Source organism: Pogona vitticeps, chromosome 10 (assembly GCF_051106095.1).
Source record: "Pogona vitticeps strain Pit_001003342236 chromosome 10, PviZW2.1, whole genome shotgun sequence".
In the NCBI taxonomy this organism is placed as follows: Eukaryota; Metazoa; Chordata; class Lepidosauria; order Squamata; family Agamidae; genus Pogona; species Pogona vitticeps.
Window position 1 is genome coordinate 23,100,264 of NC_135792.1, and position 24,057 is coordinate 23,124,320.

Genomic DNA, 24,057 nt, shown 5'->3' on the forward strand with positions numbered 1-24,057 from the left:
CTATCTATCTGTCTGTCCATCAATCTGTTATATGCTTCTCTTCATCTTCCTCCATCTTTTATCCACACAACCCTGTGATTGAGGTCAGCCTGAGAGAGGGTGACTCCCCCATGGTCCCCCAGTGGGTTTCATGCCTGAGCAGAGACTTGAACACAGATCTCCCATCTTGCAGCCCAGCACTAACCATTATACCACATTGTTTCTTCCCAAGGGCCTTCATTCCACATGGAATTGTTTTTTTTCTTTCTGGAAGGCCATTCAGGCCATCTGTTCAGCTCCAGTTTGCACATTCTAGTTTGCGTTAATGGCAAACTTCCTCGTTGGATGGGCAGGTGCGTTTGCAATTCATATTGTACTGTACACATCGTGATTTCTATTTTATTTTACAATCATGCCAAGTGATATTGCAATTCTGCTCTGTTTGCTAACATTTAATACAATGTGTTCTTATACACAGTGTGTTATAATTCATTTTAAACATTTGTCAGCTCCCAAATAAAGTCTGATTCGCAAAGTCATGAGAACGTGTCCTCTATGGCAATGGTCCCCAACCTTGGGCCTCCAGATGTTCTTGGACTACAACTCCCAGAAGCCTTCACCACCACCTCTGCTGGCCAGAATTTCTGGGAGTTGAAGTCCAAGAACATCTGGAGGCCCAAGGTTGGGGACCACTGCTCTATGGAACCCTTTCCGACACTGGCCGGGCTTTCTTGTCCGGCAAGCCAATGTGGACTCTACGGATCCCCATTTCACAGCCCAAGCAGCGCAGCTGGTACGCAATTACCCAAATCCATTTTCTGATCCGCTGGGTCCTTGGGCACCCCCCAGAACATGATGCTGGTCAGCATGGTGCAGAGAAGCAGGGAGAAGCAACAGGAGACCCTCTGAGCTCGTGTGAAGGAGCTGCGTGGAGAGCGGTTGAAAATGGAATACCAGATGTGACCGTCACGGAAACCTTTGGAAGTTTTCATAAAGAACAGATTGCTGGGGAGAGACAAAGAAGATCAGATGGGATCCTGCACAGCAAAATTCCTGCAAGATGTTGATGTATAAATTAAATTATGGTGCTGGACATATAGGGGATTGGTTTGGGTTTTTTTTCTTGTTGTTATTTTTAAAAATAAATGTTTTGTTAAGAAAACATGGCATTTCCAATATTCCCTTTCTAACTTTCAATTCACAAATTAATTCATCATGAATAGTAATATTTCTTTGTACCAATCCTCCATATCAAACTGATTATTATTTTTCCAGTTCCTTGCAAATATCAGTTGCGCTGCTGTTAACATAAGAGTGATTAGTTCTTTCCCCCTCCCCCGGTTCCAACTGAATATTTCCAAACATATTTAACAAAGCTATTACTGGACAGCTTTGTATTTCAATACCCATAATTTTCTTTTTCCTCTTTGAAAATCATAGTCCATTGCATTTGCCTTCTGGGCACATAGATTATATCCTTCAGGTACATTAAATGCTATTAATGCTACATCCTGGAATCTTTCATTATTGTCTGTCTCCCATCCTCTTGCTTAAATGGACTCTCAAAACAATTGATATACTTTACATTACATACTAAAGTGATGGTGTGGGGCTGAACTTCCCATTTACCAATAATCTTATTTATATGCTAACCTCCATCACAAGCTTTTCTGCATTATATATTGGACCACTATGGAATCTTCCCCACTTCGCGGAGAGAAAACAGGTGACATCACATTCCTGAATGATTTTTTTAAAACTCTTATTTTCATCTTCTTCTTAACATACCTGAACTGTTTCATATCCTGCTCTGTAGCAATGGGGAACACTTTATCTAGGACACAGTCTCCCACATCAATGGCAAGCCAAGAATTGCAGAGGAAATGCCACTTCTGATCCGTGGCAACATCGTGGACTAGTACACGGTTCACATACCTGTGGGCAAATAACATGAAACAAATTGGAGGAAGAAAGAGAGAAATAAATTGGAATTTGGTAAGTAGAGAGGAGACAGGCCAATATATATAAACACCAGAGGTTCTGCTGGGAAATCCTTTCTGGCAAACTCCGGGGGGGGGGGGGAGAACAAATGAACATATTTTTCATAAAAGAAGTTTAAAGCATAGCCCTGTCCTGCATACCAGGAGGGGCTTTCTCCAGAATTGTCATGCCACAGTCTGATGCTCTGCAGCTCTCCGAGAGGAAAGAGAGTACACAACATGAAGACATCTGCTCCTCCTCGTTCAAAGACAGGGGTATCGGGGTCTACCAGGTGGTGCGGTTCGCTCTCTCCTTCCTGGCCGTACAAGGTGAGCGTCACCTGAAATAGGAAGGATATGCAGTGATTCCATTTCTGTATGGACTACCTTTGCGTGTTCATACTTATACACTGCCAGATCCTGGACTGTTTCATTCTATCACATTTTTCAAGAGTATGGGGAAAAATGTAGAGATGGCCCTTTTGGACTCAAAATCCCATCATTCTCTATCAGGGAGCCCTACCAGCTAGACAGACACCTCACAGGCGCCTAAATGGGGCTCACCTGGGGGAAAGGCCTAAACTGCAAAACTTTGAGGCCTAGCTAGGCCTAACACCACCCAAGCTTCCTGTTCCTGCCCTGGTGTTAGCTGGGAACATTCTTTCTGTACAGGAAGCTAGCTGCAGCTAGGCCTAGCTAGATATTTAAAAAAGAAAAGACTGTTCTTCAAAGGAAAGGACCATCTTTCTTATATCCAACTCAAGCCCAAGCCCCTTCCCTAAGATCAGCCAGAAGGGCACAGCCCGACTATCATTGTTGAGCACACCTTCCTGGTTCCAGCCTTGCAAAGCTCAGGTGTAGGACCCTTGGATGGTCCACCCTTTCCCCCTGGAAGCGGTGGAGGTAAGCTCATCATGGATTGGTGCCTCCCTGCATCAGGCTTCCATTTATGGCTGAGACAACATCCTCCTATGTCTCCAGTAGGTGATGGCTCAGCCAGTAAAGCTCCCTCGGAGCTGTCCGTGGTCCTGTTGCAGCTACTCATTACCTTGGAAAAGTTATTGGGGGGGGGGGGGGAAGAGACACCGTAACTGGCTAGTAGATACTGTGAGAGCTATAGTCCAAAAATAGGTGGGTTTTTCCAAGCTGTATCCTTTATCCATAAAGGCTTCTAGCTTTATTCATTTGTGATGGACCTGGCATACTCATCTGGAGTAGATTTATGTATTAATTTATTTAACCTGTATGCCGCCCACACTACCCAAAGGTCTCTGGGTGGCTTGCAACAATTAAAATAAAATAAAAAAATATAAAACGATTAAAATACAATTAAAATAGATACTCTAAAAACCTGCCATCAGGACCCACAGTTGATATTATTTCAATTAAAAGCCTTCTGGAACAGGAAGGTTTTGACCTGGCGCTGAAATGTCATCAGCGTCGGCGCCAGACGAATCTCAGTCAGGAGGGCATTCCATAGTCTGGGGTCAGCTGCCGAAAGAGTTTGGAAACATATTTTTGGACTATGTCTCCCAGCGTGGGGTTTTCTGGGAGTTGTAGTATTTTTAAAAAGTATCAAAGCTCTGATATAAACTATAACCCTTTCTGCGGCTGTAGCGATAGTCAGGATTTCAGCTGGACCTTTGAAGTTGTCGCTGCTCCTCGGCGATGACCAGTATAAACCGTCACCAGGTAGTGATACAATGCAAAAGGGTCATTGTCCTCTAATACTGTTATCTTCACCTAGAGAGAAATAGGACAACATTAGAAGAAAAAAACCCACAGAGCTGGGAAAGGAAAATAGGATGTATAGGATAAAGGCAAAAAAAATCTGTAAAAAGAAGGGGAAGGTAAATTTGATTTTTGCTTCCTGGTTTTAAAAAAACTGTATGCAGTTTTTCTTACTTTACAGAGACCTTCTTATATTCCAGTGGGGATGGAGCTTATCCTGTGAAAAAGAACTTATATCTTTGGTCTCAGAACTCTTTAATGCTAAAGGCATGTGTTTTGCTGCAAATTCTGATGGGTGGATCTTGATAGTCTAGTACAGTGGTTGCCAACTTTGGGTCCCCCTTACATTCTTGGACTGCAACTCCCAGAAGCCTTCGCCACTAGCTGTGCTGGCAAGGGCTTCTGGGAGTTTTGGTCCAAGAACTTATGGGGATCAAGATTGGGAACCCCTGTAGAAAATCAAAATAAATCCCCCACCACCACTTATTGGGTGATTACGATGACATTATTTAGTAAAACGTATTTGTATCCCTTGACTCTTCTGAAATTGACTGCTGTCTTTCAGAAGAGTTCCAGGATTGAAACGTTGTTGAACCGAAAGATGTCGGGCAATTGATGTTTGAATGGAAGCCACATACGGCAGAGATACCAAAGCATCGGATCTAAGCCCATGTCCTGGAACAGCAGGCAATGCACAGCGCCATCTTGTGGGTTCTGCTTGAGCCTAACATGCGTCAGGAAATACCAGCGGCGATGTGTTTTGGCTGCCGGAGAATGAGCTCCCTTTGACCTACCCTCTGGCCCATATCACTCCTCAAATGGTACATTTATAGTCTGCAAAAGGAAGGCGGGTTTCCCCTTTATCCCATTTTTGGACCTGCCAAGTCAGTGTGCACTGTATTGGGCTGAAAGAGACACTTCTCAACAGAGATCTCTAGTAGAACCCTTGGTATATTTGACCACGGCTTCACTTTTCCAAATAGGATTACTTTACTCTCTTGTCCTAAACCACAGTTAGCAATCCACCCGTAACAATCTTAGCAAACAGAGAGGGGGGACGCTTCGCTCCATACCGGGGAAGGACAGATTTAGCACGTGACCTACTTTGGCATCATCTTGGATATCTTTCCTCCTGGCCCAGACCAGGACCAGGAGGTACGCCAGAAAAAGGCAGGCCACCGTCGTCACGACCACGGGATTGTCCACAAAGGTGGCAAACAGCTCCACCGTCTTGCTGACGTCAATGGTGTTTGGCATCACAAAGAAGGAGCTTCCAAAGAAGGTCAGGTGGTTGCAGAGACACTGAGTGCTGCTGGGGGTGGTCCGGGAGCCCACCTGCAAGCCAAGAAAGAGCCGCCACATGACTATGGCCAATAATCTAAAAATAACCCTGCATGCTTCGTATGTAGACATTTGTGCACTTTTATTAGGGGTTGCGAGGAAGAGTGAAGCAGTGGCCTTACGTATCGGATCCCAAAGGATAGGTGTAATAGAGACAGGGCTGTGAATGTCATTTAGCTTGTCTTGCACCCCTTCCCATCCTAGATTATTGCCTTCCATCTTTCCAGTGAAAGATCTCCCAATACTGCAGCAAGAGTCAGACTCTCTCTCTCTCTCTCTCTCTCTCTCTCTCACACACACACACACACACACACACACACACACACACACATTGTTGTTGTGGTAGTTGTGGTGGTTGTTATAATAGGCAGAGGCCAAAATCCTGCTGGGGATCATGTCAGGTTTGTATAACTTGCTGCAGCCAGTTGGGTGTCAGGGTGCCTCGTGGTTTCATACCCGGTCACGTGCCTGACTGCGAAACCAAGACGCAGCCCAGTGCCTCAACCATCAGCTCCAATTAGCCATGGCAGGTTGCACAAATCTTACACAAATGCCAACAGGAGTCTGGCCTTTCTGAGAGTTAGTGTGGTAGCAATGGATAAAGTGTCAGGCTTGGTTTCAGGAGAAACAGGGGTTACCTGTTGATGGAAGGGTGAGCGCCATCTTGTCAACCAGCCTTGATCTTTATATAGCAACATACTCATCAACATACTGCCACCTTAACATCTCAGCTGCATCGTTCTTTGGCTTCTGTCTACTCACATGGCATCCATAGCTATTCCAGTTCCCATGGATCTCATCCCAGAATACGCACTGGGATATAAAACAAGTGATGGAAACATTTATATCGCCAACACCAACAGCCCTCAGTTCGGTTTCTGGTTTCACTACAAGGTAGTAAGTCCCTTCTCCAAAAACAAGGTCTTCAGGGTAAAGGATCCATGAATGTATCTCATCTGGAACAGAATTTTAGTTCAGAACAGATTTTTGCAAAGTTACTTTTAGACTCTTGCAAAGCAAGTTTCTAACACTTTAGTACTCAGATTATCCCAGCTAGCATCACTGCTAGAGCAACAGCAATAGAGGCTGGTTTTTACGTTGGCAACTTTACCAGGGGACATGTGAACGTTCTAGCAGATTGCTACGTGTGTTCAGAACCACCAGGGGAAGCTTTGTTTTCAAACTGGAAGTGAGACCTATCCGAGACATGAACACTGACCGCTGGGCCTTCTCCCCAGGTTAGGACAATTTAAGGGTCTGTAAAATCTGGGTGCTACCAGTGGGGCTCCCAGAAATGAGAATTATGGAGTTTGTTAACCCCCCAAAATCCAAAATGAACATCCTTAGCTGCTGCCACTGAAACCATACGGAGAGCACCAGTTTGTCTACCCTTGTGTTACAGATCTACACCATCCTTCTGATTGGTAGGGGAATGAGCATCTGATATCTGACACAGAGTCAATTAATTTTACCTCCACTGTTTTTATTGTAAGGAACACATCTCATTGACTCCTCAGTCTTATTAGGAGGACAGTCACAGTCCAAATATATGGTAAGACAGTCACAGTTCAAATATACGGTCCAGCTGCAGATGAATTACTAGAAATGTATCAGGTGCAAAACTTGGATGACACTGAAATCTCCCAGACAACATGTTCTTGTTGTTCTGGATCACATAATTCCTTGGCAGCATTCTCCATGTTTCAAGGCAAAAGGACAAGACTGCTGAGGAATCTAGCAATCTGAAAAGTGATCAAAGCAGGTACAGAACTGATTCATTTTACCTCCGTTGTAAGGAAGGTGTGTCATCAATTCATAGTCAGTCTCATTGGGATGATAGCCATAGCCCAAATATAAGGTAAGTGGGATGTTTTGGTCCATTTCCAAGTGAATCACTACTGATGTGTTGACTGAGGTCACATTGACTTGTAGGGCACTGGAGTTTCCCAGAATCAACACATTCCTCTTGTCCGGAATTACCAATCTCCTTGGCAGCATTATCTGCATTTAAAATCAACAATTCAGTTCTGGAAAAACAACTAAACCTTAATTATTTTTTCCCCTTTCACTCACTGGAGACAATATGGAAATGTGTGTCCCAGGGCCTGAAGGACATTGGATGCAGATGGAGAAATAGCTCACATTTTGGACTGCTTATGGCACAATCTGGTGCGAGCTATTTTCTCATGGCTACATGATGGAGAGGAGATCGCAAACTAGCCCAGCCTTGATCCATGCCCAAGCTGAAACCATTTTGGTCTAGCAGCAGGGCTTCTCCACTGGAACCATTTCTGTAGTGATGGAAAGGTCTCTTTAGCAGAGATTTTTTTTCCCATGAATGCAACCCTTTCCAGAGTAATCCTTCCTCACTGTCTAATCACACCATTGCTTACTATTATTATTAATTTTGGGGGACTATATGTCTCAGAATTCCCTAGCTGACATGACCACTGCTGTAACTTTTCCAGACCTTGGTAAATCCTTATCAAAGAGGGTGGACACCCCAGTGAAGTATAAAGGCAAGTGCACCGTCAGGAAAATTACCTCAATGTCTTCCTCAAGGTTATGAACTGGAATGGCCAAGCCATCTAGGCTGGTGAGGGTGAGGCCTCCTACAGCACTGTGGATCTCAAAGCTGTCACGTGGAGAGAAGGGATTGACAGAGAAGCTCACCATCTGCAAGAAGGGGTGTTTGAATTACCAAAGGCATTTGCTCAAAGCTGTACTGTACAGTGGTGCCTCGCTTAACAATTACCTCGTTAAACGACAAATCTGCTCCACTATGATATTTTTGCGATCGCTATTGCGATTGCAAAATGATGTTTTTTTTGCTTCCCGACGATCGGTTCCCTGCTTCGGGAACCGATTCTTCGCATTACGACGATCAAAACAGCTGATCGTCGGATTTCAAAATGGCCACCCGCTGTGTAAAATGGCTCCCCACAGTGCTTTAGGATGGATTTTTCGCTGCACAGGGAGCAGAAAATGGCTGCCCTATGGAGGATCTTCGCTGGACGCTGAGGTATTTAGCCCATTGGAATGCATTGAACCAGTTTTCAATGCATTTCAACTGGCTTTTTTATTTTGCTTGACGAGGATTTCGCTCTACAGCGATTTTGCTGGGACGGATTATCCTCATCAAGCGAGGCACCACTGTATTTGATTCAAAACTCCAGAGTCCAGTATTGATGGAGGGCATTGATGGAACATTCCCACTCACTCAGGGAAGAGTGTTTCGAAATGAATTTGACAGATTTGTCTGAAAACCAAGGTTCAGTACAAAATGGCGTATACTATCTGGAGTATAGGAAAGGTAATTTTTCAACTACGATGGCCAGAGTCTCCTCAGCCAGCAAATTCTTTGGAGTTATGGCTCAGAAATGTACGATGCCAGCCTTCCTCAACATGGTGCCTTCAGGGGTGTGAAACTGTAATGCCCATCATTTCCAATCAACACATCCCATGGTAACTGGGTCTCACAAGAGATCAGCCAACTGGGGATGATAGAAATTGTAGTTCCACAAGTCCCCAAGACACCAGATTGGGCAAAGCAATGTGAAGAAGGAAACACCAGGCCTTATTTCAAAGCCCAAATCCAACTGTGAGCCAGGTTATTGCACGAGATAGGGTGCCTGAGTGAGGGCTGTGTGAATCATCATTGCCATTTCATTAATACTATTAAACCACAAATTAAAATCTTGATAGAGGAAAAAAAAGATAATAGAACAAAATCCCAGAGGAAACCAATGATTCACTTGCCCTGATGTCCACCGTCTCGTCACGGTCTTCTGAAATGCCAAGAGAGGAGGCAGAAGGCAAGGTGAAACTGGCAGAGCTGGTGTTACAGATATTAATGGAGGTCCTGTTTACGTCATCGGTCTGTAATCTTTCCAGAGAAGGATCAGGAAAAAAAATCAAGAGCAGGTGAAGACAGAGAAGAAGAAATTGGAGAAGCTAATTTCACTTGGAAACAGAATGTTGGGGTATCATCCATCTAGTAAATTAAATTACAAAGATAAACCTCTGCATTAACCTGTTCTGTTTCTCTGCACAATTCCTGCTTCGTCAGCATCTTGTTTTCCCCCATTTGTTGAGTGGATCTACACTATACAGTTTTAACGATTTGTCATCACTTTAACTGCCATGGCTTCATGCCTTAGAAATGCAAGATCTGTGGACCAGCTTCAATCAATACCCGCAAGACTAAGGGATCTCTTTGATTCAGACCTATTGGCACGATAGAGGCAGAATGCACTGATTTGGCTCCAGGGAAATGGAAAATGAATGTGAACATTGCTCACATTCATTTGGGCACCTATTGAATGGGGCAGGAGCCATATTGCTTTAGCCTACTTCTCCATTTAGGGCTTTATAGCTTACAACCAGCACTATGAAATGTGCCTGGATCTGGATTGGCAGCCGGTGGAAATGCTGTAACAGGGGGGTTATATGATCTCTGTAACCAGCCCCATCTGACTGCTGGAGAATTATGCGATCTATAGTCAAAGTTTATTTTTCTTCAAAAAACACACCTCATATTTTCCCTAGCATGACACCAAAAGCAAGTGGGAATACATCAAGGGAGGGAAAGGTATTTTAGGCCAAGGGCTGAGCTGAGATTTGGAGAGATTGGCAGGGGTGTATTTCAATGAGGGGGCACACTCAAATAGGAAATACAAAATATTCGCATCTTTTAGTTTAATCCTCTTCCTCTCAGTAACTGGGACATTCCCATGTTAGGCATCCTTCAGTCTCGAGAGACTAGGGTAACGTGCTCTGTATGGAGGACTTGGAACAGCGCCTAGTGTGGCTGAGAAGGCCAATTCGAGAGTGACAATCTCTTCCACACTGAAGACAAATCCAATCTGTCCCCTGTCTGGCTCCCTGGTTTTGCTGCTTTTGTGACTTCCTCTTTGCCTCGGCCTGCTGGACAAGGCTCTCTTCAAATTGGGAGAGACCGTGATGCACCGCCTTCCTCCAGGCTGAACGCTCAGATGTCAAGGTTTCCCATCTATTGAGGTCCATTCCTAAGGTCTTCAGATCCCACTTGCAGATATCCTTGTATTGCAGCTGAGGTCTCCCTCTGGGGCGATTTCCCTGCACTAATTCTCCATACAGAAGTTATTTTGGAATCCGACCATCAGCCATTCTCACGACATGCCCAAGCCAACGTAGATGTAGCTGTTTCAGTAATGTATACATGCTAAATATTCCAGCTCATTCTAGGACTACTGGGACATGGAAAGAGGCATTTCAGCCTTCCAGAATGGGAAGTGAGAATCCGGTACATATCTGGGAAGCCATGGAACAATGGGGTCACAGGCAAGGGAGAGTATGAATCTTCTGAAGTCCAGGTTTTAGACCCAGGAGCACCATGTTCCACTCAATAGTCAGAGTCTTCCCATCGCTGAAATACAGCCAAGTCAACAGCACACAACATACATATTACCTATTGATGTACATGGCTGCAGAGGGAGCGGTGAGCACCATGGCTTCCTTGTCCGGCATCCTTCCTATCAGGAGAGCACTTTGGAGGTTTTCGACAGTGGTTAAGAGCTGCTGTGACACCAACGTCTACGGAAAAAGAGATCAAACACATTCTCTGACATTCAGTGGTGGCAGGAAAGAATACGCGCTGTAGTCTGGTTCTGATTAGAATTGTTATTATTAAGCGCTGTCAAGCTGCTCCCAAGAGCATTTGCAAGGCAGGTGAGATGTTCAAGGAGTGGTTTTACCATTGTGATCCTGTCCCCCTTGGCCAAGCTAGGATTGGAATTCAAGTCTTTTGACTCCCTGGTCTCCCACTTAGCTTAGGCTTAACTAAAAATAGTTGTGTGTTGTCAAGTCAGTTCTGACTTATGGAGATCCTTTTCAGCATTTTCTAGGCAGAGAATACTCAGAAATGGTTTGCCATTCCCATATTCCCATATCATCACAGCCAGCTACCTAACTCACTCCAGATCGCTTAGACTTAGCCGGTATAAATCCAAGTTTTCCTCTCCCACTTTTGAGGTATAAGAGCAAGACAGGATTCTGAGAAAACAGGTCCCTCTGCTTGGTCAGATATGGGGCTAGCAGCTCCCTGATGTCCAACAGTCACAAACACTGAGGAGTGAAGCCACTCCGAGTTTTAGTCTGAACCTCACTGGTGGTATTCAAAGTTCCGAACTTTATCCTGAAAGTATTCAGAACCTGGGACACCTCCTTGAGACCTACTGCAGAAAACTTTGTCCTCGTTTGATGCAAACCTCTCTCTCTCTCTCTCTCTCTCTCTCTCTCTCTCTCTCTCTCTCTCAAATATCTTTATCCCTTAAAAGGCCCTGAGGCAATTTACATCATTAAAAAGGAAACATTTAAAAGCTAAAAACAGTCAGTATACAAATATCTTAAAAGAACTGAACAAGTAAATAAAATCAATACTGAAAACACATTTAAAAGCAACAGACCACAACGATCCATTTACAAATCCCCTCTCAGACTTCCACTCATTAAGGGAAAGCCTGCCAAAGTGCATGTCTATACAGCATTCCAGCATTTAAATCACTGTCACTGTTCACACAGAAATTTTTAATTATCCTGAGAAGGTCCAAGTGCCCAGACATCACCCTTCTCTGCTATTACCACCACCCTCTTACTTCTCTCCCTTTTGCCAGCGTTCAAATCCTTTTTCTCTCTCTGTTTTCATTCCCACATCACTATGAACGTCACCAATAATGCCATGAGGACTTGCCCAGCAACAATCGTAAAGGACCAATAATCACACAAACCAAAAGCAAGACAAAATAATGTATTCTCAAAGGCTTTCACGGCCGGGATCTGATGGTTGTTGTAGGTTTTTCGGGCTGTTTGGCTGTTTTCTTAAGGTTTTTCTTCCTAACGTTTCGCCAGTCTCTGTGGCTCGCATCTTTGGAGGACAGGAGTCAGAACAAAAGACAAAATAACTTGAGTGGAAATGCTATAAACCAAACAAAATTGGAGGCATTCACAATTAGCACTAATGTTGTGCGGTCAGGAGAAAAGAATACTAAAAGGAACAGTAAGAAACACTATGTAAACCATGGGATAAATATCCATTCTAAATATTCTTTCCTTAGATTAAAACCTGGAGCAGATGCACTGTCCATGGGAAAGTAAGTCACCAGCCATTTCTGCTGCCTACATAAGACAAGGACATTGAAGACGCCGCTGTAGTGATCTGCAGTATCTATGGTTATTTTCCTGCACCAGGATGTAGGAAGCTTGACCTGCCTCAAGTGTAAGCTGCTTCCTTTGCCAGAAAAGAAAACGGGAACAGTTGCAGGGCTGTCTCATCTGTATGTCTTCAAGCTCTACTGGCTGCTTTTCAGCACAAAGCTCACCTGTGCCGTGTCTGAAGCTGAAGCATCCTCTGTTCCGTTCTGTGCAGTAGCCTCAAGAACATTGCTCACGGCGTGGAAGAGATAGGCGGCTGCCTCCTTGCGATGCTGCTTGCGTTGATCGTCTTCACTGTGTGCCATCAGCAAAGATTCACTGACACTCTTGAGGGTGTGACCAGCTTCCACCTGAGCAGGAAGAGATGCCTGTGAACATACACACATCCCGCCCGCCCAAACTGACCCAAACAACAGGGCATAACTTGGCAGACGCTTCTTAGGTCTTGTCTTCCCAAATCAAATACAGATCACCCAATTGTGACCATGCTGCAACTCAACGTGAGTCCACGAGAGCCATTCCACCCATCTCTGTTTTCGAGGGGGTTCCACCTGTCTTAGGCTGGCCACTGTTCTCTATGTATTTTCTGTCCAGAACTTGGAAAGCTTAAATGTCAGAATAAAACTCCCAAATTATCCCAGACAACTTGTTCTCCTAGGCGTTTAGAGAGCTGCAACCCCAAATTTTAACTTCCCTAACTTCTGTTTTCTGCTGCACTTCATAAATTTCTATCTACCATCTAGAACGAGGGTGAGGGATTATTCTTTGAAAACCACTGTATTCCTCCAAAAAAATTAAAAGTCATGAAATAGTTCTTATGTTCTGCAGGCATCAACATGAAAGGGGCTGAGCAAGTTTCACCTAGACTGCCGAAACCCACACTCCACGCGAGGGTCTACCTGGAGAGGGTGCTGGAAGGGTCAACTAATTACTAGTTGAATCAATGGGACTTACAGTAGAGTTGACTTACCTCCATTGATTCAATGGGCCTACCCTAGTTGCAACGTACTACTGGATTTCAGCCTTTGGTTCCAGTATCTTTATACTTGTCTCAAGCCTGTACAGGTGGGAAGCAACATATCTCAGCCAGCTGCTCACCTGTGCAGAAAAAGAAAGCTCTTCGCTTCTGTACGTGATGTCTTGGAGGACTTCTGACATCTTCAGAGCCGTCTGCATCGATGTTACATTCACAGTGGAGAGGGTTGTCAACATCAGCTCCCTCAGCTTGGGAGGTAAGGAGAGATTGCTTAGACAAGGGAGAATAGGTACAGAGAACAACCAAGATGGAAGAAACCTTGAGGCTCATCTAGTTTCGAACCTAACCTCATGGAAGTTATTTTTTTGGACTATATCTTCCAGAATCCCCCAACCAGCAAGGAATTGTGGTCCAAAAGAGTAACTCTTCCACTCTCTAGTCCAGCCGCCGACAAGATCAGCAGAAGAACTCTGCCACTGTAACGTCCTTGAGAGATGGCTACACCGCCTCTAATTAAACATCTCCTGGAAAATTTGTCCCAATGTCAAATAGATCTTACCACTGGGAAATTTCTTCTTGGTATCTTTCAAAAAGAAAATGTAAGTTTCTGCTTTCATGAGAAGGAAGGGAACAGGTCCAGAATATGTTTCCATTTATTGTTATCCTAACATTTATCTGTATTCTCACCTCCAGATTTTAGCACCCTGTAAATTTTGCTGCCCTGACCTTATTACAGCCTTGTTCTCATGTCTGGACAGGCTCAGCTTTTTCACCTGTTCCCAGCTCATCATCATCCTAGGCACCTGTCAGTGTGTCAATAAAGTTGATGCAAGTGCTGCTGCTTACTAATAGACTTGTTTCCTATAAATCAATAGTTCCCTGTCTTGGGTTTCCAGATGTTCTTGGACTAAAATTCCCAGAAGCCTTCACCACTAACTGTGCTGGCCCAGATTTCTGGAGTTGTAGTCCAAGAATACCTGGAGACCCAAGGGTGGGAATTACTGCTATAGAGCAAGAGGGAAGAACTCTTGATGTTTTGGAATTCAGCTCTCAGAACTCTTGATGTTTTGGAATTCAGCTCTCAGAACTCTTGATGTTTTGGAATTCAGCTCTCAGAACCCTTGATGTTTTGGAATTCAACCCATCACATTTACTTTATTTTTTACATTTAAAATATTTTGACCCTGCCGTTCCCCTTAAAACCACCTGTCATAGCCAATAGTATGAATGGGAGTTGTAGTCCAAAATATTTGGAAGGCTGAAAATGTTCCCCACCCCATTCTGTGCAGGGCATGAGGTGGGAAGAAGTTTTACTTACCAGGTTTATTTTAAGATGACATTTACTCTCATTGCAAATTGGTGATTTACCTACCTATTAATGAGATAGTTAGAAGAATAGTTCTTTCCCCTAATGTAAAAAAATCTATGTGGGCATCTCCACCAACAGTAATTAGAGTTCTAGCGAGACAAACAGATTAAGTCCTTTAGTGCCAAGTACTGGCTCCCTCTTGCCTTTGAAAAGATTAATTATTCATGCCAAATTAAACAATACTTTATGCCTTTCCAGCTTCTTTGATCCAGACATCTAGAGGCATTTTGGAAAAATGCTGGCTGGGATTTGCATTCTCAGAAAATGAAAAGAATATAAGCCCCATTCATCGCCACGTGTTCCGTGCCAAAGCAATGCTCCGGGAACTAGGGAATGAGGCTGTATCAGTGGGAGATCCTTTTTATTAGCCAAGGAGCAAGTAATAGGATGGGTTCAATCTTCATTCTTTCAGATTGGATTACTGCAACGTTCTCTACATGGGGTAGCCTGTTAAAGGGAGACTAGAAGCTTAAATGGATGCCAAGTGTTGCTGTCAGGATGTTCAGTATTTTGGTGCTCAAAGATCGGAGTTTAGGAGGCTAGCTCCTTCCATTTCTCAATTGAGCACTCTGCTTCTGAGCTCAGCTTCCAAGAAGGAGAGGAGAATGGCTTTAAGCAAAGGACGTGGAAGCCCTTTCAGGCCTGAGGGCCAGATTCATTTTCAGAGAGGGTCTTGGAGGCCCATATTATTGTGGTGGAAGGGTGGAAGGGCAAAAGGGATAGGACACCATCAAATTTGAGCTTGAAGTCAATGCAGTTCCGCATTGACTTCAAAGTTTTAATGCTTATGTATAAAGCCCTAAATGGTTCAGGGTCTTGATACTTGGCGGAACGCCTACTCCCACCAAAATCTACCCATATCACCTGATCGAGTCAGGAGGTGAGGCTGAGGAACTTGACGCCGAGGGAGGCCCAGAAGGAAAAAACAAGAAACCGGGCCTTTTCAGCAGTGGCTCCTCGCCTCTGGAATAACCTACCTCCAGAGATTCATGTGGCCCCTTCGCTGGGCATCTTTAAAAACCAACTGAAGACTTGGACATTTATGCAGGCTTTCCCTCCAGCTAATGCTTGATTTCTTTATCTTTTTCTTCTTATATTTTTTCTTCCCCCCCCCCGCTTTTTTTTTTCATCTTGAATAACTTGTCTATAGAATGTTTACAATTTTTATTATATTTTATATATGGTTTATATGTTGGTATAATAGGACAAGAAGGGTAGTGTGGTTGAATGGCTATAGTGAGGGACCCAAACTGGGGGGACCATCACAGGTTTCAAGATCTGAAGTTGACCATTCCTCTTTTGAGCCTCAAATGACTTAGGACCAGTTGAGTTCAGAATTTGGATTGGGAATGTGAGCCACAATACAGAGCTGACCTCTTTCTTGGTATCTGTCCGCAGAGATGAATTCACACTCTCTTCCTTGGCCTCTTGATTAAGCACAGAAGAAACCGACTTGTACAATTGGAACAGAGACATGCTGTTGTTCTCGCCTTTCAGGATCATGTTGGATTTTTCTGAAATAATGGCCTGGAAGCTCTGATTCTTACCGCTTAGATCCTCAGGCTGAACCTAATGAGACAAGAAGAAGGCTCAGAGATCAGCCAGATTTATTTATTTCATGACGGCCAAGGATAGTCTTAAAAAACTAGTTTGATAAGAACTTCATAAAACTAAACAAAACAGTGTTGTATTCAGGATGTAAAGAATGTTTTGAATGTGGGGGATGTGGCACCTACTTTGACAGTGGTGTTCGTATGAACTGTGTCGCCATAACTGTTGCTCACAGTAATGTGGATCAGTAAAAAAAAATCAGTGTCCTCATCTCCAAGCGGAAGGTAAACCGAGGGAAGAGCAGGATCTGGTCCACAATGTAGGAGAGAATCTGCAAGGGGCAGAAGACAGATCGATCACCATGACAGACAGGGACCCTTAATGGCTGAAGATTTCTAGCATTCACCCACCTACCACCTCAAAATACTCCAGGCAGCTTATAGAAAAGAGTTGGAATGGGGTGGCCAAAAACGCAGCCATCCTAATATTGCCCAGGTCCATTGCCCATCCGTCCTGGCCAGTGTAAACAACAAGATGAAAGGCTTTGAGTTCTAGGCTGACAACCTCTGGGGGGGGGCTACACTTGGCCCACCTCTGGCTCAAAGTACATCTGTGTATCAAGACTTCAAGGGGCACAGCAGAAGAAGATGAACCCAACCAGACAGGTACGATGGATAGACGGATGTCCCGGGTGGAACCGACAGAACAGCTGAACTCAGTGACCGTTCAGAAATGCTGGACAACGCCTCCCCATATCTGGGCAGATGTCCAAACTGGGTGGGGATGCCGGGAGGTGTAGTCTACCAAATCAGGGGCACGTCCCTTCCATATCATGTCCAGGCCATTGGCAAGCTACGAGTTAGGTGAAAAATCTGTGGATGACTCTTGGTAGAGAAGATTTGATGGTAACAGAATGAAAGGACACGTCCATCACTGCTTTAATTGGCCACACACATAAAAGCACACCCACTTGCTATGCTGCAGCATTCCAAGACTGGAACTTTATATATACAGTCACAGCTGTTTAGGCACAGGACAAATTAGGTACAGACAAGTAGAATCTGCTGTTGGAACAGAATAAGAGTCTCTTTATCAGGAGAAAAGCAGCATAAATCAATCAATCAATCAATCAATCAATCAATCAATCAGTCAGTCAATCAATCAATCAATCAATCAATCAATCAATCAATCAATCAATCATAGAATTGAAGGGGGCTATAAGCCCATCAAGTCCAACCCCATGCTCGGTGCAGGAATCCAAGTCAAAGCAAATCTGACAGATGATGGTACAATTTTCTCTTGAATACCTCCAGCATTGGAGTGCTCAGCATCTCCTGAGGTCATTGGTTCCGTTGTCATACTGCTCGAACAGTTAGGAAGTTTTTCCTGATACTCATCCTAAATCTGGCTTCTGCTATCTGGAGCCCATTCTTTCATGTCCTGCATTCTAGGATGATTGAGAACAGATCCTGCTCCTCCTCTGTTGGACAACTTTTCAAGTATTTGAAAAGTGTGATCATATCTCCCTGTAGTCTTCTTTAGAGACGTAAACAACCAAACAGCTATGATGCTTACTTGATTCCAGATAGAAGCAGTATGTGAGTGGGGAGCTGTCAATCAGAGGGCACTGGTCCTCCAGGCAGGACGAATGGCAGGAGATGGAGAAGCTGGTGAGCACAGTCCCTTGTGTAGGAGAAATTCCGCATACTGGGGTCGCTGGCGGAGGCACCGTGCTGATCACGTAGGTTTCTTCACCATATTTGTGCTCACTCATCACTGGAAAATTCAGAAATAAAATATGTCAGTGGTCACTCAGTGGGCAACTGCCAGGGGAGGCGGGGCAGGAAAGTCGAAGTGCTGCCCCTGAGTGAGCACCTGCAAGAGGAGGCGGGGCTACAACGCACCGAACACCTGTGTAGCCAATACGCAATAAGCAAACCAGCACAAACCACCGAATTGGCAGCTCATGACCATCTCTAGTCACAACTCCAGAATTAGCACACCACAAAAAAAGAGGGGGTGATTCAGAAGAGATATTCCAGCAGAAAAAAATAGCATATAATGGGAGAATTTATTGATTTTGTATTAACAAAGGGGAAAGGTTGTGTACCTCCACAAGAGTCAATGTTTTTTTTTGGAAGGGGAAGGGGGCTTCATAAATGGAAGGAAAATGGAATATTTCAGATGGTCCTGATGGAGGAAAGCACAGTGGGTTATATGTGCATAAACTACCATATTTTTCCATGTATAAGATGCCCCCATGTATAAGACACCCCCCACTTTTCTAATCCAAAATTAAGAAATCTAAGTGGGGCTTAGCAAGTGCAGGGGGAAATAGAACAAAGCTGCATTCCCCTTCACTTGTTTTTGTTCTCTCCTCAGCTTACTTCCATGTATAAGACGACCCTCAATTTTTAGTCTAAAGATTGCTAAAGAAGCAAACGAAATAATTAAAACAGATTATTCAAAATCCAGATCGCAACCTGTTACTTTAATTCGGAAGGCTTCTCCTTGTGTCTGCAGGAAGGAACTGTTCAACACCAGCGTTGCCGTATCGCTCTGAAGCAAGGTGAGGGAGCTCTGTGGGAAACCGATCAAGCCACAGACAGGTGGGAGCAGACTGGTCTGGAGAAAGAAACCGACCAGAAGAGAAAAAACCAAATAAATATGGATTTTAAAGTAGCTGTAACTCAGGCCCTGGTCATATGAGGGAACTATTCTCTAGTTCTTCTGATCCTTTCCATACATCTGTTGTACTGAATTGTGGTCCTGTGGTATATAGACCAGGGCGAACATCTGGAGAACTTTTAGCGGTAATATTTCCTCCTGTTGGAATCATTATGACCAGCTTACACCATGGTACCAATTCAAGGTTAGACAGGTCATGCACACAGGCAATTCCGGTAACGAATGCATGGATATACAACACAGGTACAAAATAACACAAGCCTCCCAGGGAGTGGAAAATAGACCACAGTCACACTGCTGTCTGGGAAGATACTTCCATCTTGATTGTGCATCACGTGACCGGGGGGGGGGGAAAGACAATGGGCTAACTAGAGATCATTTTCCTCACGTGACCGGGGGGGGGGGGGGCTCAGTGAGTTTTCCACCCTGTCTTCGGAAAAGACTGGCCATTAAGTTCTTGCAAGGTTTGCTCATGTCTCTTGTTTCTTGCCTTGTTTCAAGTGGAGCACTTGTAGGGCATGTCTAGGAAATATCCTCTTCAGAGTGGGTATAGGCATGGATGCAGAGGCAGAATTCCCCAAACAGTCAAGAGGCTCACCCGTTTTTGGAAAGTGTGATCTAAGTACCACTTGTAGAGTGTAGGCTTTGAGCCTGTTGCTGCAGAGACGCTGAGCGTAACATCTTCTGTGACATTCACGAGCTTGCAGTTCCTCTCACAGCTAAAAAGAAGGCAGGAACGGTGGTTAACACACTCGGAAAAATGCTCCCAAAGAGAAATGATGCTCACCTGCTCAATTGGCCCATGTGGCAGTGGTGGGGAGTGTGTGGTCACAGGCTAATGGGAGTTGGAGTCCAACAACATCCAGAAGGCTGACAATTTCCCCACCAGTCCTTCAAGGTGTCATGATTGAAAGAAACGGTTTTCTCAAATGTTACTTTAGTGGAACGCCTTTCTGATGATGCACGGCCGGCTTGACTGAGACCCCAAGCCACCTCGCTTGCTGGGTTTGTTTTGTCTCTCTGTAACATGTAGGAATCTTACTTAATACCTGGGGCACAGCCTAAAAGCATCCTGGCTGGAGGTACTCATGTCTAGTTCCAGGACTGGAGGTTGCTAGCAAACCCCAAGCATCTTACTTTCAGTTCTGTTAGAGACCAGGGCCAGATATCGATGTAATATTTATGTTGATGTTATAAAAGTCATTATATACCAAATGGGGATATACAATATAAGCTCCCCCCTCCCAGTTCCTTAAATGATCTGCAACAATCAGGACATGTAAAAAGACAGTGTCAAGACACAGCTTTAACAAGGTCAACGGTTTTATATTATGTTTCAGGCAGCCTTGAGAGTCTATAATACAAATGAGGAAAAGTCTCTAATTACTCCAAGATCTAATGTTAGATGCCACTGTTTTAGCATTAAAAAGTGAAGCAATAGGCATGGCTTAGAGCTGCTTGCAAATATAGAACTAAACCAGTCTTTTTAGAGTATTTTATTACCATGGTTGGTCAATTCAGATAACATAGTTAGCATACTTTCAAACATGGTTTCTGATTCTGGTTGGTTGACTGATGACAAACCATGGTTTGACCATTCAGACATCACATGAAACCATGGATAATTTTCCTTAACCATGGTTAGCAGTGATATATATAAAATGAGCCCATTCCTATTATTGGCTTAGAGACCAAGAATACTGTTTTTTCACAGCATGGGGAGAGAAGAAGCAGGGTAAAGTCATACTCTGGGATCTGATATAACTTAGGGAAGCAAAAAAGTCTGCAGACAGTACAGAACTACTGTAATTGGCTTCCAGAACTATCTCTAGGGAAGGATACACTGTACAGACTTAGGATCTCTAGTCTAGTCAGAGGGCTAGTGTGGTGTAGTGGTCAGAGCACTGGAGGGTGGCTTGAGAGATGTAAGATCTCATTTCTATCGAACCATGAAACTCACTAGATAAGCACAAAACACATAATATGTGAACATTAAGAAGAATACATGGGGTTTCCTAATCACCAGTCAAGTGCATTAATATCCTTGAGAGATCTCCATTTGGTTATTTCCCAGATTCTCAAAGTTTGAAGAAACGAAAGAATAAAAGCACACCTGATTTGGGGTCTCAGTTCTTTTCTTGCTGTGACGTAAAGGCACTGCTCATCCCCTTTGTCTTCTTTCTCTGGGTTTTGGACCAAAACTTTCACAGTCACGGCAGAGCTGGGAGGAGGTAAGCAGGCGTGCGGGATCTGGATTTCTCTTTGGTCTGTGCGGATGGATTTCTGTTCCACACATTCAGCCCATTCAGGCCAGCAGTACCCTGAAAACAAACTTTTCTGCTGAGTCATCCACTCTTTTAAAATACAGAGTTTGCTCCTCCTCTCCAGGGTTGACCCTCGCTTCCGGGGCAGTGGTTCCCAACCTTGGGTCACCAGAGGTTCTTGGACCAAAACTGGCAGAAGTCTTCACCGCGATCTGTGCTAGCCAGATTTTCTGGGAGATGTACTCCAAGAACATCTGGGGACCTGAGGTCGAGAACAACTGCTCTAGTAGGCAAGTTATTTGGAACGGTGAATTCTAACCACAATGCAGGGAGAAGGGAGAAGAGTAAGAAAAAAGAGAGGGAAAACTGCATACCACACGACCATGTGTAGAGAGAGCGGTTGCTGTTTTCAGGCCAACCAAGAACAACGGTTGTGAAGGGGCCAACGTGTCGGCTGGGCTTAATATATATCTTATTTTGTCCTTGGTCATCCTAAGGCAGAAAAAAAGGAAGTAATCAACATAACAGCACCCATTCAAGACGAGGAGGTCTGTTGTTGGATGCAGGGCATTTTCAAATATTCCCATTTTTAAAGGATATTTTTCTCATGAATGTCTACTAATGAGATGTGGGGGTTTTTTTGGTCTTGTTCTGACATACCATATATCATTAGTCCCATACTATAGATGGGGAAATAAGGAAGGAAGATGTGGATGTTCCAAAGTCAATCTAGTGGCATCATGGACAGAGTGGAATTCGAACTCCATCAGAAATAAACATTTTACTGTTTTGTATTGTGTTTTCTTATATACCACCTCATTAATCTTATGGAAGGGGACCCTAAACGCCTTTCACATAACGAAATACAACAAGCCCATCAAATGTTTTAAGCAGCAGATCACAAGTTCTAAGCGCTGCAACACCAAAACAGCTGGCTAATAGCGATGAAATATTTTCAAGGTGCCTTTTCTAGCTATTTTTCCTGGCCTTTTTTGTCTCATCAATACTCACAGTTCCTCTTGTCTTGTCGAATAGCTCTTTATCTTCAGCAGGATCTGTTTAATGTAAATAATAAAGCACGAGACTTTAAATGGGACCTGTACGCATAGTCTTGTGTTCCCACATATAGCATATCATGGGTCCTTTTAGCTTCATCTGTACAAAAATGAGTTACCCAGGAGCATTAGAAGCTACAGTAAACTGACTCAGATTCTTGGTTCACTGGCTACTATGACACAGGAATATTTCATGTCACATGCACCTGTGGGCCTTAGGCGTCCTCCCCTACTGCTTCAGTGTGGTCACAGGGAGAACATAGGTAGTGCTAACTTTCCACTTTATCAGATCTTAGCATGATATGATCTGGACGAGGGGGTCATTGTGGATTCAGTTATGGCTGACCTAAGAAGGTTAACTTTCAAAACAGCTTCAAACCATGGGATATGAAGCTGGCTTGTTTCAATCAATGACAGCCACTGTGAACAACTGTCCTTGATTGTGGTTGACAAAATGTGCTGAAATTGATCCAAATGAAAGTAAGCATGGCCCAAGTAAGTCCCCAGCCACACAGAAGGAAAGAGGAGCAAAGAAAGGTGAAGATCTAAGATTTGTTGAGACACCTTTCTATTCAAACATTATTCACTAAATCATGCCATATAAACATGGATTTATTATTACAACTGGTTATAGAGGAATTTTTGCAGAGAAGGTTGCTTGCTAACAGTTTATGATGGCCAGTTGAACCAGGATGCCTACATGAGTAGGTCTCAATTGTAACAAACGATTTAAGTTTCAATTAAGCATTCTTATTGCTCTGTTAAACACTCCTATTTTATGGGATCTTCGTTCTGCATCCTTACCTTCTTGATGAGAACTGTTAGATGACACAATCACAGTTCCTACATCAGTGCTCATGTTGGAGAAGGCATTCATTGCAATGACCTTGACCAGAAAGGTACCTTAAAAAGACACAAAAGATGAATGAGAATCATCCTTTAAAAAGGAAAAGGGGGTCAGGGAAGAGTCTCAGAGGCCAAGGGCAAGCCTTGGGAAAGTAAGAAGGGAGTCTGATAGGTTTGGTGGCAAAATTTGGTGGTGACAAGCAGTAGCCACTAACCCAACATGAGACCCTTATTGTGTGAGAGGTCAGAAATGGTGCGACACAACAGCTTCTGCTTTTGCTGCCATCACCTTGGGGTTGTACTCTTTTGGCTTCATACCCCAAGGAGGAAACTGATTCCCCAAATCATCATGCCAAACCCAGAGACAGGCGATGGTAGCACTGATTTGTCAGGTTGCTGAGGAGGCACAAAAACTAACCAGAGCACTTTCAGGATCCTCACCTGTTTCTCGCCAAGGTTCTCTACAGAGCAACATTGATTAGGCATGGAAAAGGACATCGATGGAGCTTTATAAGCTTCACAGGAAACTGCAAAGCATTAAGGGACTGGTGGTTTTTAAAGAAGCACCCTCTACAGAGTCTAAGGAACAGAGAGACTACCATCCCTAATGCCTTGCAGTTCCCATGGAGCATAGAAAGTTTCGCCCATAACCTCCTCCAGGCTTAATGGCCATGGCTGTGGATAGAGCCTTAGTAAGGATCCTGAAACTCATCTAAAACTTTGAAGTTTTTGACTAAAGCTACCAGAATTCTACCTGGGGGATTCTTGATGAATTCTGGTGGTGGTAGTGAAAAATATCTGAAAATTCTATGCCTGGTAAATAGATTGGTCTGAAGTGGTTATACAACAGTATGGCTGTAATAATAAACTATATATTTGAATGCAGAATATTTTGACAAGGGTGCCCAGAGGAATAAGCAACCTCTACCTCCACATGTCCTATAATCCATGGTCCTCTGCCATACTGACCACATCTTATGGGAGCAACAACTTCTGAAGTCCCGAAGTCACTTAACTCTACTACTAATCTCTACCAAACATTTCCCTTCTCTCTCTTTTTTGTTGTTTGCTTTAACTTGTGAAGAAG

At 43.9% G+C, this 24,057-nt stretch overlaps 1 protein-coding gene across 1 annotated transcript in view; it reads right to left on the reverse strand.

Moving 5' to 3' along the window:
- LOC110085483 (polycystin-1-like protein 2) overlaps positions 1 to 24,057 on the reverse strand; it is a 48,839-nt gene that overhangs the window by 17,121 nt on the left and 7,661 nt on the right. Inside the window, exons 8-28 of the mRNA XM_072980805.2 lie at positions 22,929 to 23,027; positions 22,081 to 22,124; positions 21,444 to 21,561; positions 20,919 to 21,126; positions 19,404 to 19,524; positions 18,601 to 18,742; positions 17,693 to 17,893; positions 16,264 to 16,448; positions 15,941 to 16,135; positions 13,320 to 13,445; positions 12,389 to 12,571; positions 10,480 to 10,604; positions 8,790 to 8,916; positions 7,575 to 7,706; positions 6,815 to 7,031; positions 5,793 to 5,986; positions 4,794 to 5,024; positions 3,600 to 3,701; positions 2,121 to 2,299; positions 1,768 to 1,914; positions 785 to 984 (exon numbers count right to left, since the gene is read on the reverse strand). Coding sequence (XP_072836906.2) covers positions 785 to 984; positions 1,768 to 1,914; positions 2,121 to 2,299; positions 3,600 to 3,701; positions 4,794 to 5,024; positions 5,793 to 5,986; positions 6,815 to 7,031; positions 7,575 to 7,706; positions 8,790 to 8,916; positions 10,480 to 10,604; positions 12,389 to 12,571; positions 13,320 to 13,445; positions 15,941 to 16,135; positions 16,264 to 16,448; positions 17,693 to 17,893; positions 18,601 to 18,742; positions 19,404 to 19,524; positions 20,919 to 21,126; positions 21,444 to 21,561; positions 22,081 to 22,124; positions 22,929 to 23,027 — 3,276 coding nt within the window. The remainder of the gene's footprint in view (positions 1 to 784; positions 985 to 1,767; positions 1,915 to 2,120; positions 2,300 to 3,599; positions 3,702 to 4,793; positions 5,025 to 5,792; positions 5,987 to 6,814; positions 7,032 to 7,574; positions 7,707 to 8,789; positions 8,917 to 10,479; positions 10,605 to 12,388; positions 12,572 to 13,319; positions 13,446 to 15,940; positions 16,136 to 16,263; positions 16,449 to 17,692; positions 17,894 to 18,600; positions 18,743 to 19,403; positions 19,525 to 20,918; positions 21,127 to 21,443; positions 21,562 to 22,080; positions 22,125 to 22,928; positions 23,028 to 24,057) is intronic.